Genomic DNA, 14218 nt, shown 5'->3' on the forward strand with positions numbered 1-14218 from the left:
ATTAGTATCTTTCTTACATTTTTCTCTCCACTGAAATTATTCACCATCTGTTCATGCATGCTGTCCACTTTCCCCACTAATCCTCTAATATGTTAATCATAGTGATTTTAATGTCACTATCTGACAATGTTATATCTCAGTCTGATTCTATTGATGGCTTTATTTTTTGCCAGTGTTTTTCTCCCTTTCCCTTTTGGGTATCTTTTAATTTTTTGCTGAAATTCACTTGTACAATAGAAGAGGCAGTGGTAAATACTATGTGTGATAGCTAATTTTATGTGTCAACTTGGCTAGGCCACAGTACCCTGATATTTGGTCAAACACCAGTCTAGATGTTTCAGAGAAGGTATTTTAAGATGAGATTAACATTTAAATCAGTAGACTTTGAGTAAAGCATACAGCCCTCCATGTCGGTGGGCCTCATCCAGTCAGTTGAAGGTCTTGAAAGACTAAGGTCCTTCAAAGAAGGTGACATTTTGCTTCTAGATTGCCTTTGAACCCAAGCTGCAAAATCAACTCTTGCCTGAGTCACCAGACTGTTGGCCTGCCCTGAAGACTTTGGATTTTCCCAGGCCTCCAGCTCCATGAGCCAATTGCTTGAAATCCAATTGCCTTTTCTCTACATGTATGTATATATACATGTATTGGTTCTGTTTCTCTGAAGAACCCTCATTCAGTATGTACCCCTGGAAATGGGCATGCCATTCATTACTTCAGGCCTTTATTGTGGGGCATTGAGTCAGTCTAGCCAGGAGTTGAGCTGGATGGGGTTTTATGTTGTTCTTATTTTCAGAGCTCCATAGGCCTCAAATTCCTTAAGTGGTAGTTACTGTCACCTTGTGATTAGGGTGGAGCTAGGGTGCCAAAGGGTTTTTCTCAGTGTTCATACTCCACGCTCAGCTTTCCGCAATGCAGAGGGTCTCTCCCCCCCCACACCCTTCCCCCTCCCCCAGTGGTCAACTAGGCCCATGGTAGGGGCAGGGCGGGAGGGTTCTTTGTCATCCTGGTCCAGCCTCAGTCTTAGGAATGTCTTGGGTGTGAGTTTCTTGCCACCCGCCATCGCCCCCAGTGGTAGCTGATTTCTGGTTGGTATCAGCATAGGATCCTGGGCCTGGATGGTTTCTTGCCCCTCTCCTAGGGATACAGGTTTTTTTTTTGTTTTTTGTTTTTTTATCTTTCCTCTAGCTACAGTGAGCTTTTACATGCTCCTTGAGGTGTAGGATATATTGCCCAACCCCCTAGTGGATTTAGAATATCACTTCATAGGAGACAAGAATCTGAGGAAGTGGGCAAGGCTTCATGCCTCCCTCCAGCAGCTGAAGATCACCTCCTGCAGGCCTGGACCACCAAGGCAGGCTCCCTCGGCCCTTCCGTCCTGCCTCAACCTTTCTCCTGAGCTCCCAGTGGAGGCCTAGGGGGAAGATCTGGCTGGTGAGGGAACCTTTGCCTCTGGGGTCCCCAGCTATTCCACACTGACACACCAGCATCCTTTTGGCCTTTAAAAATTCATTCAAGTGTTACCTGATTTTATTTTACCCACTTGTTCTGTGGTCCTACCTTCCTGCAGTACTCTGCCACAGATGAGATGCTTGGTGTATCCTGTCTCTCCTTGCAAGGGTTTGTTCCTCTTTAGAACCCAGGTTACTTGGTTACCTTTCCGATGAGCTCAAGAAAAGTTATGACTTTGTAGTTTATTCAGCTTTTTCTTACGGCTACGGTAGGAGTGATGTTCTTTGCAGCTAAGCAACACAGAAATCCATATTGACTATTCATGTGATAAGATTGTGGGCAATTTTAATTCTCTATACTATATATTTATGTAACATTTGAATTTTTACAAGTGTATTTTGGTTTTATAAATAGAAAAGTAACATGGAAAATAGGTGTATTAGAGTTCTTCCAGAGTAACAGAACTTATAGGAAATATATATGTGTACACGCACACATATACACATATGTCTTATATATAAGATATGTACGATATAGAACTATATATTATATAGGAATGTATATGATATCTGTATGAAATAAGGAATTGGCTTATGTGATTATAGAGGCCGAGATGTTCCAAGATCTGCAACTGGCAAACTGGGACCCAGGAGAGCCAAAGGTACAGGTCCAGTCTGCACCCAAAGGCCTGAAAATCAGAAGAGCCAGAGTTGTCAGTTCCAGCGTGAAAGCCGGCAGGCTCGAGACCTAGGAAGAGCCAAGGTTTCCACTGGAGTCCAAAGGCAGAAAGTACCAATGTTCCGGCTCACTGCAGTCAGGCGGGGGGAGTCCCTCTTACATGGCCTTTTGCTCTATTCAGGTCTTCAGGTGATGGGATGAGGCCTGCTGACATTAGGGAGGGCGTCTGCTTTACCCTGTCTACTGAATCAAATGTCCCTCTCAGCCAGAAACGCCCTCACAGACACACCCAGAATAGCATTTGACCAAATGTCCGGGCACCCTGTGGCCCAGTCACGTTGACACATAAAATTAATCATCACAATATGATAGGATGACAATAACGGTACTGTGCTAACGCTAGACAGCCTCTACAGGCTCAGACTGGTCTGGGAGGCACAGTGGAACCGAGACTTGCTCTACCTGCCCTCCTCCACGGGACCTTGGACTTCTGGCTTCCAAAAGCCACTCACTGAGAAATGCTATCCCCCCTGGGCCCACCCAAGGCAGATCATCTTCCTGGATGGCAAAGGGAGCACCCTAGGGGGCCCTTCCCTCAAAGGCACCTGCATAGGCCAGGGCAGCACGTGGCCACTTTTACCAGCGCTATGGAAGAACACGCCTGCCCACCGGTCCCCACAGAGCTTGTGCCGAATAGGATGCACCCACCAAGCCCTCCCATAGTTATCAGCCAGGCTCCTTGAGTGAGCTTCATTTAGAAGTGGAAAGTGTCACTCTAGAGTCCCAGAAAGTCCAATAAAAAATGTCTCCAGAAGTAAACGATGACCCTAGTATTAAGCCATAACCTTTCCTTTCAATATTGCCCACTGTGGCCTACATTCAAATTCTTAAACTTCAGTCAAGTTATTTTAACATTCAGATTCTCAGATTCTACCCTCAGAGTTTGGTACTCGCTAGGTCTCAAGCATGGCCCAGAAATTTAACCAGCACCCTGTGATTCCTAGGAGCAGCATTGCTTTAGGCCTTATCAGACCTAGGAAACAGTTACAGAAATTCCTTTTCATGGAGCAAATTCTATCAAACCCAGAAATGTTCTTACATAAGCTATACTAGAGGAGCCAGACACAGAAAAGTGAATCCTGTTTGATACCATTTCTACAAAGTCCTACAACAGGCAAAATGATGGTGATAAAATTTACTGGCTGCCTGAGAAGGGGCATGGAGAGAACTTTCTGAACAGATGGAAATATTCTATACTTTAACTTGGTGGTGATTATCACTCAACATATACATTTGCCAAAAGTCATTGATGTGTGCACTTAAAATGTATGACTTTTACTGTATGCAAATTATACCTCGATGGTCATTTTGAAAAGCTATCACATCTCAGGAAATAAAATTGATGCTTCACATTTTTTGAAAAATCCATTTTACATGACATCACTGATGATTACATCTATGAGAGCACACATAGGACTCAGTGCTTCATTTATATATTAGGTACTTACTGGCCAGCAACAAGCCAATGTTTTATTTGTATACTACTCATGCTCTCGCTTCCTACAGGAAATAAGACCAGGCTCAGGCCTTTGTGCGGAGTGCTGGGACGAGAACTGCAGGGAATGGCCCGGCTGGCAAGGAACTCCGTTTTCAGGACATCCCTGCATGCGTGCTCCACTTCCACCCCACCTGCACTCCTCTGGATGGAAGAACACACACGCGTGCACACACACATGCACACACTCCCTCCTCAGCGAGAAGGAAACGCATGGTGCCAAAACATAAGCTCCACAAGCTCTGCCTGCCACCCTGAGACCCCTCAGAAATCTCCACGGAGCCAGGAGGTCACACCTCAAGGGACGGCCCCTCAAATGGTACGCTACTAGCCAGGACTGCCCCAGGCCAACAGGAAACTCCAGAGCTGTGGCTTTGACCTCAGAAATCTGTTGTACTCTGAATGTGTGCGGCCTGAGGGCCTTTGGCGACATGTCCCAAAAGGAGGCTGTGCATTCTCAAAGGCCTCCAACAGAAATCCCTCTGGCAGGGGCCCTGGGTTCCAGCACTTGCTCAGCCAATTGACTCATAGGGTCACCTCACCAGGGGCAATCATGATCCCTCTTGGGGGCTCAGTCTACCCATCTGTAAAAGGTGGGACTGGATGAGTAATTACCAATTACTGCTTGGCTCAAGACCCCATTCTATAAATGAAAACCCTGCAGAGCCCCAGTGTAAGAAGAAATGGAGAGGATCTATGATTGAAAATGGGATTCGGGGGCCAACACCCATTGTCTTCCCTTGTTCTACTCAGAGAACCCCTAAGGCTCTTGAGAATTATTTGAAAACTACTAGTCCTGCAGAGCTCCCAATCCATGCAACTGAACTGACTTCATGGAAACTCTCCATGACGAAGAATGACACAACCCTAGCCACCATGACCTCAGAATGACTGTGTTAACCTGTAACCACACATGACCTGACTCAGGGAACCCCAATGTGAAATTAGACACAACACTGAGAGTCCAACCCCCCCCTCCAAACTGCCTGCCTGACCACCCCATCAACCCCCAGCCACACTGAGGCCCAGGCTGTCTAGGGAAGCCCTCAATCCCTCTCCCACACCCCAAGTCTGCCCTCCCTGCAAATTTAGAAACATCTAGAAGTTAATTCCCAATTTAACAGGCACATCAAGGATAGTAAATCCCATTCCTAACCTTAGAGAGTGAGGATCCTTTGCCCAGGCATTCCTCCTGCCTGCTAAGACCATGACACGTGGGCAATGTCATCATCCTTGTCATTCCAGAGTGCTTAAGACCATGTGCCAGGCACCACATAGCACTTCACACGGATCACATCCAATCCCCCCCACCCCGTGACGTGGGCAGCATCATTACCCCAGCATGCAGCTGAGGGAGACTGGGACTTGGGGTCACTAAGGGGCAGAGCTGGGATTCAGGGTGGAGCCAGTGCTCACAGTCTAGGCTGCCGATGCCGAGATCACCTGTCTGAGTCTCCTCGCCTCTAAGGCAGGGATGACAATGACAATTCTCTCACAAGTTGCTGGGGTGACTAAATGGAACAGTCATATAAAAGTCCCTAGCACAGCAGCAGGGCTTGGTGTGGACGTGGTAACTCAATAAAGGTTGGCCCCAAATACTTAAGCCCAGACACTTCTTCCTAAAACCGCAGACACCAGTCTTTCATAGAAAATAGGATTTATTAACACATTTACAGTGCACACCAACAGATGTTCCAGAAATGTTTCATACACATCATCAGTAGATCTAATTTATTTAACACACAGAAAAATCAAAGCCCGCCAGGAAATCCTTTCTTCCAGAGCACACGGCGCCTACAGGCATTTCTGTTTCCAACACGGGAATTCACATTGACTAGGCACAGCTCGGGTTAGCTTTGTTCCCAGGTTCAACTGCTTCTACCCCACGGACCCTCCCCAAAACCACCGCAGCAAACCAACAGGATTCACAGTGACCCAGAGGGAAGGCCTCAGCCATGGGGAAATTCACAGAAGCCCTGAGTTGTGTTTCAAACGCCAAGCTCTGGGGTTCTGGTCATTGTCACTGTCACAGCTTCATTTCTAGTCAATCTTGTTAATTAACTTACTGCAATTAGGAAGACAACATTAAACAGGTATCACAGCCTGTTTGCAGCAACTTGCTGTCTTCCTTGGTCCAGAAAAAGGCAGAAACCTTCGCTGGACGCTAAGTCACCCCCACCACCAACGTCCAAGGCACAGATGAACGGGGTGATCACAGGCCATGTCACCCACCACGTCCACGGTGGATGCCAGAGACGGGGTCATGAGGAAGGGGGGACCTGTGAGAAGCAGTCTGGTGGGGCCCTCCCAGCAGAGGCCGGATGTCCCTGGGCAGCACACGGTGACAGTGAAGGGAGCCTTTGCTAAGAGCCCGAGGTGGCCACCTGGGTGAGTGAACACTCTGTCCTGGCACCCTGGCTACAGTTCAGCTCAACTGGCCACAGTCGGTGATGACAATCTTCTTGGATGTCTTCCCATTCTTAGAGCCAAAAGATTCTATTTTCTTCACGACATCCATGCCCTCTTTGACGTGGCCGAACACGACATGCTTGCCGTCCAGCCTGTGAGCAGGGGAGCCAGGTGAGCAGACACAGAGCACTGCGACACAACCCAACCCCATGGCCCCTCGGTCATGGAAGTATTTGCCAAAAACAGAAATTCTGAGAGGAACCCACACCAAATGGCTGGATCCACCCCCTAAAGCTTGATCAAACTTTGCTAAGCTCCCCAAATACACCCCAGAGGATGCCCGGCCTCAAGGACACGTTCTGGCACTTTCCTGCTGTGCAACCTTGCCCCAGACCACGGAACCTGAATCCTGGTAACCTCGTCTATGAAAAGTGGGTTATTCTTGTTCTGCATAGGGAGATAATAGGATACTTAACTAACTACTCTGAGAAAATGAAGTCTCTGCAAATGGAACCATTTTAGCAGTTATGAATTATGAGGCGAGAGCCAAGGTAACAAGTGTGATGAAACTGTAGGAGTCCTGAGCAGCTCCAAGAACATAAAAGGCAGCTTAGTCCAGCCCCGATGAAGCCAAGAGTGGTTACAGCCAAGGGCAGAACTGCAGGATCCATTAAAGGTTCCACGGAGGAAGCAAAGAGTCAGGAGAGCACAGCGCTGACAGCCATATCTTTCTGGCTGGGCTGCTAGAGACTGCCAGTGTCCACCCCACCACCTAGGTCTCCCTGAAATGCTCAGAAAGGGCTTTATCAAGTCAGCTCCCAGCCAGCTGTTGCCCCCTCAACCCCAGATGCCCAGGGCTAGGACATTTGGGGACCCTGGGCAGAGAAATTTATCCCTTAGTGGAAAATTTACCAGGGAATGGACATCCCTAAAATTCATGGGCACGTGGAAAGAGGGCCCTTGAAGGCTGGTAGCTGCCTGCAAGCCTGTGCCAATACAGGGGCTTGAAGAAAACTCTGCTGATGATCAAATGTCTACTGCAGCGTGTCTAAGGTGCACTTCAAGGTCGAGGTAAGCCTGGGAAACACCAGGTCAAACCAAACAGATGGGCTTCGACTCAGGTCATGTTGAGGCTTAATATGTTCCGCAGCATTTCCCAATTGTATCTGGTAGAGGCTCCCTTTTGGAGAAAATTCCAGGTGACAGCAACAATGGGAAGCCTCATTATGACAGAGTGGTAGGAACAACCCAATTTCTCCTTCAATCCTTTCACTAACTTTCTCTCTCTCTCAGACAGACACGCAGCCCAGGAGAGGGCCACGGTCTCAAAGCAGATGGTCCAGCCTCAAACTGCCTGTCCCTGACAGTGCAGCTACTCCCATCCAGCTGCAAGGCCACCCCTCATCCCCAGAGAGCCTGCAGCAGGGAACTCACCAGTCTGTCTTTACGGTGCAAATGAAGAACTGGGAGCCGTTGGTGTTGGGGCCGGCGTTAGCCATGGACAGGACACCTGCAAACACACGCAAGGCTGAGCCACACTGCCCCAGGAGGCAGCCCGCCAGGGAAGACATTCAAAAGCACAAATGGCTCAAAGGACATCGAGCACATTTGAGTCTGCAGATTCTGGGGCCCAAAAGGGGAGAACAAGGGTCTGACTTCTCTGCCTTTGCTGCCCACTAGGTCTCACTGGGGTGGCCTGGGGGGAAAGGGCTTTGAGGACACCCTCAGTGGTAGGACTGGGGCGGGACCCCAGCCCCGACCTCCAGCCTTTCCCACATTCCACCCTGGGTCTCATAGGTGACACAATGCAGTAACTACCCTGGTTTCCGAATGACTTGCTTTTTGTCCAAGCAAGATTTTAAATCCTCAAAGGACCTCAGGGCCACTCTGAGATGATTCTAAGTGACACAGAATTTTCAACCTGTAACTCTTGGAGGGCAAACAGGGAGGTAGCCAGGGGCCTCTGTTCTGCTTAAAGGCTCTCCCCCGAAATGCCCAAAGGAAAGTTCACTTTTTAAACTGAGAGCTCAGAAAACTCTAGGAAAACTCAACAAGCCAGAAATGCTAAGCTAACCCAGAGGGAGGGAGACAGGCAGGGAGGGAGGCAGGCAGGCAGGCAGAGAGGGAGGGAGGCAGGGAGGGAGGCAGGGAGGGAGGGAGGCAGGGAGGCAGGCAGGGAGGGAGGGAGGCAGGGAGGGAGGGAGGTAGGCAGGGAAGGAGGCAGGGAGGGAGGGAGGGAGGCAGGCAGGGAGGCAGGCAGGGAGGGAGGGAGGCAGGCAGGCAGGCAGGTGCATCATCAGACAGTGAGCAATTACTGGAGCAGCCTCACAGGGGCTGCCCAGCGTGGCAGAGGCTGGGGTTTCCAGGCCAGGCCACAGCTGCAGGGCCACTCAGACCAGAGGGGAATGGTGGCCCCCACGTACCTGGTCCCACGTGCTTCAGTGTGAAGTTCTCGTCAGGAAAGCGGCTTCCATAGATGGACTTGCCCCCCGTGCCGTTGTGGTTGGTGAAGTCGCCTGCCTGCGAGCACACAGCACCTCCTGAGTGGTCGTCACACAGACCTGGCAGCCCCCAACGTACCCAAGGCCCACCTGGCTAGCACCCCTCAGGCACAGGGGTCAATAAGCGTCCAGTGAAATAAAGACTAATAAAATGATAAGGAAAATAGCAAAAATAAAGCAAAGCTTAAATATTTTCCGCCATAGTAACTACCCTGGTTTCCGGGTGGTTTATATCTTGCCTGAGCAAGTTTTTAAGTTATTCTCAAAGGACCTAAAAGCCATTCTGAGACAATTGTTAGTGACCCAGAATTTGCAACCCACCGCGGGAAAAGGCAGGGGCCCCTGTGCCCGAGTCTGGCTGGGGGAGCAGCAGCAGCCAGTCCGGACAGCACCCCATGCCCAGCCCCTCCACATGCCAGCGTCTCCCCCCACCACCCCGGCAGTTCCCCGGGCCTTGCAGATCCGGGACAGAGTCCGCCCCGGGTCGGCATCCTTCCTCAGGGCTCACCTGAGGCCCAGGCAGCCTTGATCCAGTGGCTGCCCCTAGGCCCAGTCCTGCCCAGGCCCCTGGCCCTGGCCCTGGCCATGCTGCTGTCATCCTGAGACGGGATCCTCAAGAGAGAGAGGTGACCCAACCAGCCCGGCTGAAGCATCCACAAGTACCGATAAGGTGCCCCCAGAGAGAGACAACTCAAGATCCTGCCTTGAGCCACCACCTCATGCCAGAGAGCCCTCTGGCTTGGGAAGTCCCCAGCCTGGCTCAGGACATCCGCCTCAGCTCCTGCTTCACCCATCGGCCTCGGGTGGAGCCGGGAGCTTCTGCAGCAGGAAAGCCACAGGGCTGGGCCGGGCCTGCCCTCCCTGCCCTGGCCACATTCACCGCACACCGGCAGGCCCAGCCCCAGCCCACTATACTCACCACGGACAGTGACAACCACTGGGGCAGGGTGGAGGGAATGGCAGGGAGGATTCTGGGCTGAGAGGACTTCCAAGAGGTCATGACAACTACACTCCGGTCTCTAGGCACAGCGGGCCCCAGGACACTAACCCCTGACCTTAAGGGTCTGCCCTAACAGAGGACAACCCTCAATATCACTCAGGTCTTGACCCCTGGGGAAATTCTTGGGGCTAACACCTACCCCAAAACCTCTGACACAGCAATATTAACGCTTTTGAGAAGTGGGCAGGACACATGACTAAAGAACATATTCATTTAACTGACAAATGACCTTTTCTGGGAATGGAAGCGCCAAGTCCAGACGTGTGTCTTCCTGCCTGTGCCCTGTCTTCCTCCTCCTCCTCCCTCCCGCCCCCCCCAATCCCCCATGCCAAGTGCTCAGGGAGCCCGCAGAAGGACAAGGTCAGAGACCATCAGAATCTGCGGGTCCTTCAAAGCCTCAAGGTCCGTCTGCCATGCACATCATACCCAACCCAGTTCTCCCTCAACAGGCTCGACTTCCCCAGCCCTGCTGGGTGGGGCCAACCTGCTACTTGGCCTGGTGCCTAACTTGTAGGGCAGCCTGGCCTCCGGACAGAGACTAAAGCCACCCTCTGCTTAGTACTTTCCATGTCCCAGGCATCCTCATAATGCCCCTACGAGGTAGCTCCTGCTATCATCCCCACTTATAGAACAGGAAACTGAGGCACAGGGAGGGTCTTGTTACCTGGCACATGAAGGAGGGGATCACTCTGTGGAAGGTGGAACCTTTGTAGCCGAATCCCTTCTCCCCGGTGCACAGGGCTCTGAAGTTCTCTGAGGGTAGGAGGGAGAGGTAGGTCAGCAGAGCCAGCTCCAGCTGGGGTCACGTCGTTCCAGCCTGGAGCTCCACTAAGCCTCCCGGCAGGTGATCTGGGGGTGGAACGACCTGGCCCACCTCCTGGGTTGGCTCTGCCCAACTTGCTGTCTGCCTGGGACAAGTCGTTTCCTTTTCTGACTTCAGTGCTCGAGCGCTGTGACAAGAGCACATGCTCCTGGCCGTTCCAGCACAAGGTCAGCGGGGCAGGAAGTCCAGGGCTGTGCCCCTGCCCCATCGAGCACCAGGAGGGAGGAAGGTGTCTCAGGGAATTTACGTGTGCCTTCCATTGGTTCTGAGACTCCTGGGCAGAGCGAGTGCTCAGGCCCAGAGAGGGACAGAATACTGCCCCAGGGCACCCAGCAGCAGAGCCACACATGGAGCTCCCATCTGCTCAGGGGTCTCTGAGCCCCAACCCCTCCCACCAGCCCACCTGCCTCACCCTGCCTGGCTCCCTTCCCTCCAGACCAGACTCAGAAGGCCCCAGGTCCCCTCTTACCAGCTGTCTTTGGGACAACATCCGCCTTCAGCTGCGGGGACATAAGAGAGACAAAAGAAGATGGTCAATCCAGAGGCCAGCAAAGGAAGGAGCCTCCTCACCACCCAACCCCCACAGTGGCCCAGGAGGCGTGAGGAAGAACCACATGGGCATTCCATTCCGGTCACTGCCAACCATCGTAGGAGACAGCCTAAGCAGTTATCATGTCTGGCAGCTGCTTCCTCAACCCAAGGCTGGAGGAGGTGGCCTTGGTTTCCCAATCTGTCAGAGGAGATGACAGTGCCATCCTGGCCTACTTCCGGGGACAGAACTAGCTGGGCTCCGACATCAGAGACTGGGGGCCTAGAAAGAGGGCCTTGGGGAGGAGCCAGTCTAAGATCCTCCATGCAAGGATGGGAAACTGAGGCCCACAGAGTGGCGGAAGAGTGTTGGGTGTTGGGGGAGAGGGGTTAAGGGGAGGTTGGAGCCCCATCCAAGCCAGCCTCTTGCTAAGAGTCACCTTTACTCTTCATGGAAGCAGGGAGAGTGCGCCCCATTTTCCAGAAGAAACTGAGACTTTAGAAACACCTAGGGCTCCCTGGGAAACTGGCCCACCCGCACCAATTGGCCCCTTTGTTCAAAGTGGGGCAGTCCTGAAGGCTACACTAGGGCTTCCCCGGGGTTACCCTGGTGACTATTTGCTTTAAAAAGGGCCCAAAGAAAGTTAGGGCAGGTGTTTAGTGTGGTTCCCTGGAGGCTGGGGTTGGGGCTCCCCGACCACCACCCCAACAAACAGTGTCCCAACTCACAGCAGGGACACCCTGGGGTTCACATGGCTGCTCGAAACCACCTCTCTGTCTTTTCCCAAGCGCGATCCCCACGGCGGGGGCGGGGGCGGGGGCGGGGCGCGCTCCACAGTAAGCAAGGGCCGCCACGTGGGCGCCCGGCCCGGCCGGAGCCCCGACCCAGACCCCTCCGGCGTCCACCTAGGCCACCTCGGCGCTCCAGGTCTAGCCTCGGCCCCAGAAGGCTCCTGGAACCCCTCCCCCATCCTGGGGCCGGCCAGTGGGGCGCCGGGCCCTCACCCTCTGCGATCTGACCTTGAGCTTTCTCCTCCGCACATGCCCTTCCTCCTGCCTCCATGACTCCAAAGTTCCGAGAGGGAGACCAGAAGAGACCAATCTGAAGCCCCTTCTCAAAGATGGGGAAACTGAGGCCCAGAGCGCGGGAGTGGGAGGCCCAAGGTCACTTAGCGCGCTAGCACTGCGCCCGGCCTGGGCCAGGACTCTCCCGGGACCGTCCCCCACGCCTAGGGCAGCCCTGTCCAGTCGAGCGGCCTCACCTCCAGCACCACGCGGCCGAGAGGCTGCCCGTCGGCGCCCACGTCCAGGTACACGAGCGGGTTCCGGGCCGAGGAAGAGGACGGGTTGCGGGCGCCGCCGCCGCTGCAGGCGCGGGCGACAGAGAGGCGCAGCGGCGCGCGTCGCGGGCCCGGGAGCAGGCCGAGCAGGCGGGGGCCGCAGCGCAGCGCCAGCATCGCGGGCGCGGGTCGGGAGCGAGGCCGGAGCGGAGAGCGGAGAGCGAGGTAGCCAGGGGTCGCGCGAGCCCGGAAGGCTGAGTCCTGCGCGGCCGCGCGCCGCCGCCTTTATTGGCCCGCCGGCTCTGTGGCCCCACCCACGCCACGCCCCCTTCGGGCCTGTCCGCCGGCGACCCCTGCCGGCCGGAGCAGGCGGCGCAGCCAGCTCGTGGGGCCGTGGGGCGTGAAGTCCATTGAACATGACCCACCACGGGCAGAGACCCGGAGGGATAGACATGACCCCGCGAAAAGAGGCCAGTTCCATTATTTTTGTGAATGTATCAATAGAATTTTAGAAAGGGGAAAAATGCTAAAGCATAGTGAACTCCAAAATGTGAGCATTCACATGTTTTCATTTGAATACAATAACCAAAGTCTCCTTTGAGCCCCTTGTATATGTAGGGCTCGGGCCAAAGAGCCTCCCGGCCGCCCCTCCCTCCATAGGTCCTGCAGACAGAGAGACCAAGACGGGCAGTGGCACTGAGAGTTAGAGAAAGGTGAGATCAGAGGTGGCAACAGAAAAGAGGACATAAGCAGAGACACCTCCCCTGGAGATAACCCGCCTGCTTGTCCTGGCCTGATCCTGTCTCCACTTGCTTCTAGAGAACAGACCCTCTTCCAGCAAGACTGGAAATGCAGTCTGGGCCTGTCATGCTCCTGCCAGGCCCCTGGCCCCCCACCAGGACTGGGTCTGAATCCCGCCTCTTCCTGGGCCCCCACAGAGTTACAGCCCTACAGCCATCTGCTGACTCCCTCCCACCAACACTCACTCTGGGAGGGGACTCAGTGAAGCCCCAGTGGGATGCACCCCAGGTCCTAGCCCAGGACGGGGTCCGCTTGGCCTTGGGAGCAGCCCCTTCTTTCTCGCAATTGTGCCCTGGAGTGAGTAGGCTTGAGTGGGGAGCCCACTTGCTCCCTGCCCCACCTGAGCCCTTGGGACATCTCCCACGTCCCTGCTGCATCAGTGCATATTGTGGATTTGAAATTAGGAGAGCAATCACCCCACATGCCTTGAACGAAGCTTCCTTAAAGCCCAAGGCTCCCTGCAGGCAGTGCCAGGCCCTGAGCCCACATAGCCCTCATCCATACCAAGTGGCTCAGTGGTACCCTGTTGCCTCTCGGGCCTACTCCTGGGGGCCTCAGTTTATCTTCCATCCTGATGAAGCTCGAGCAGCCCTACCCTAGGGTGGGGCCTTCACTCACCGACAACGGCTTCAGTTCTCAGAGCCCTTCCCTAGCACGAGCCCATATTCCCTGCTGCAGCCTGCGAGGCAGGGAAGCAAGGCCCCAAGAGCTGGGGACAGCCTGTCTGACTTTGAGCTCAGGGTTGTTGCATGTCAAACCCTCTGTTATCATGGAGCTGGGCACTGGGATGGGTAGGGAGGGCAAGAGAGCCCAGCCTGGAACAGACAACACAGCAAGATAGAAACTGAGGAGCTAGCTGGAGCTGTTGAGCCCAGGGGACAGGGAAGATTGTTTCTGCCTGGGGTATCGACCATGTCTATGGGACAGAGGCACAAAGACGTGAGGAGGTGATTCCAGAGGGGGAATGAGCCAATGCCAGCCCAGAACTGGGAGAGGTCAGGGCACCCTCAAGGAGAGGTTGTGATACTGATCATGAGCTGGAAGGCATGTGGGGACCCAATCACAGAGGGCCCTGAAGGTCAGGCTGAAGTCTGACATTGTTGGAGAGCACTGGGGAGCCATCAATGGTGCCATGCCTCGACCCCCAGGAGCTTGGACTGGGAAGCAGCTTCCTTCATTCATGTTACCCCTTCC

General features: G+C 53.7%; 1 protein-coding gene across 1 annotated transcript; it reads right to left on the reverse strand.

The window, feature by feature from the left end:
• Window positions 1-5322: 5322 nt before the first annotated feature.
• On the reverse strand, window positions 5323-12516 carry PPIF (peptidylprolyl isomerase F). The gene is made up of 6 exons (XM_045569150.1): window positions 12206-12516; window positions 10885-10915; window positions 10257-10345; window positions 8515-8611; window positions 7526-7601; window positions 5323-6243 (listed from the first exon to the last, which is right to left on the reverse strand). Exons 1-6 carry the CDS (start codon window positions 12398-12400, stop codon window positions 6108-6110), a joined length of 624 nt encoding a protein of 207 aa, XP_045425106.1. The 5' UTR covers window positions 12401-12516; the 3' UTR covers window positions 5323-6107.
• Window positions 12517-14218: the final 1702 nt, after the last annotated feature.

The sequence above is a fragment of the Lemur catta genome, chromosome 14, assembly GCF_020740605.2.
Source record: "Lemur catta isolate mLemCat1 chromosome 14, mLemCat1.pri, whole genome shotgun sequence".
In the NCBI taxonomy this organism is placed as follows: Eukaryota; Metazoa; Chordata; class Mammalia; order Primates; family Lemuridae; genus Lemur; species Lemur catta.

Coding starts and splice junctions, on each gene's coding strand:
- PPIF (XM_045569150.1), bottom strand. CDS start 12,400: ATGCTGGCGCTGCGCTGCGGCCCCCGCCTGCTCGGCCTGCTCCCGGGC. Junction 10,346..10,884: donor TGTTGTCCCAAAGACAGCTG/GTAAGAGGGGAC, acceptor TCCTACCCTCAG/AGAACTTCAGAGCCCTGTGC. Junction 8,612..10,256: donor TCCCCTCCTTCATGTGCCAG/GTAACAAGACCC, acceptor GTGTGCTCGCAG/GCAGGCGACTTCACCAACCA.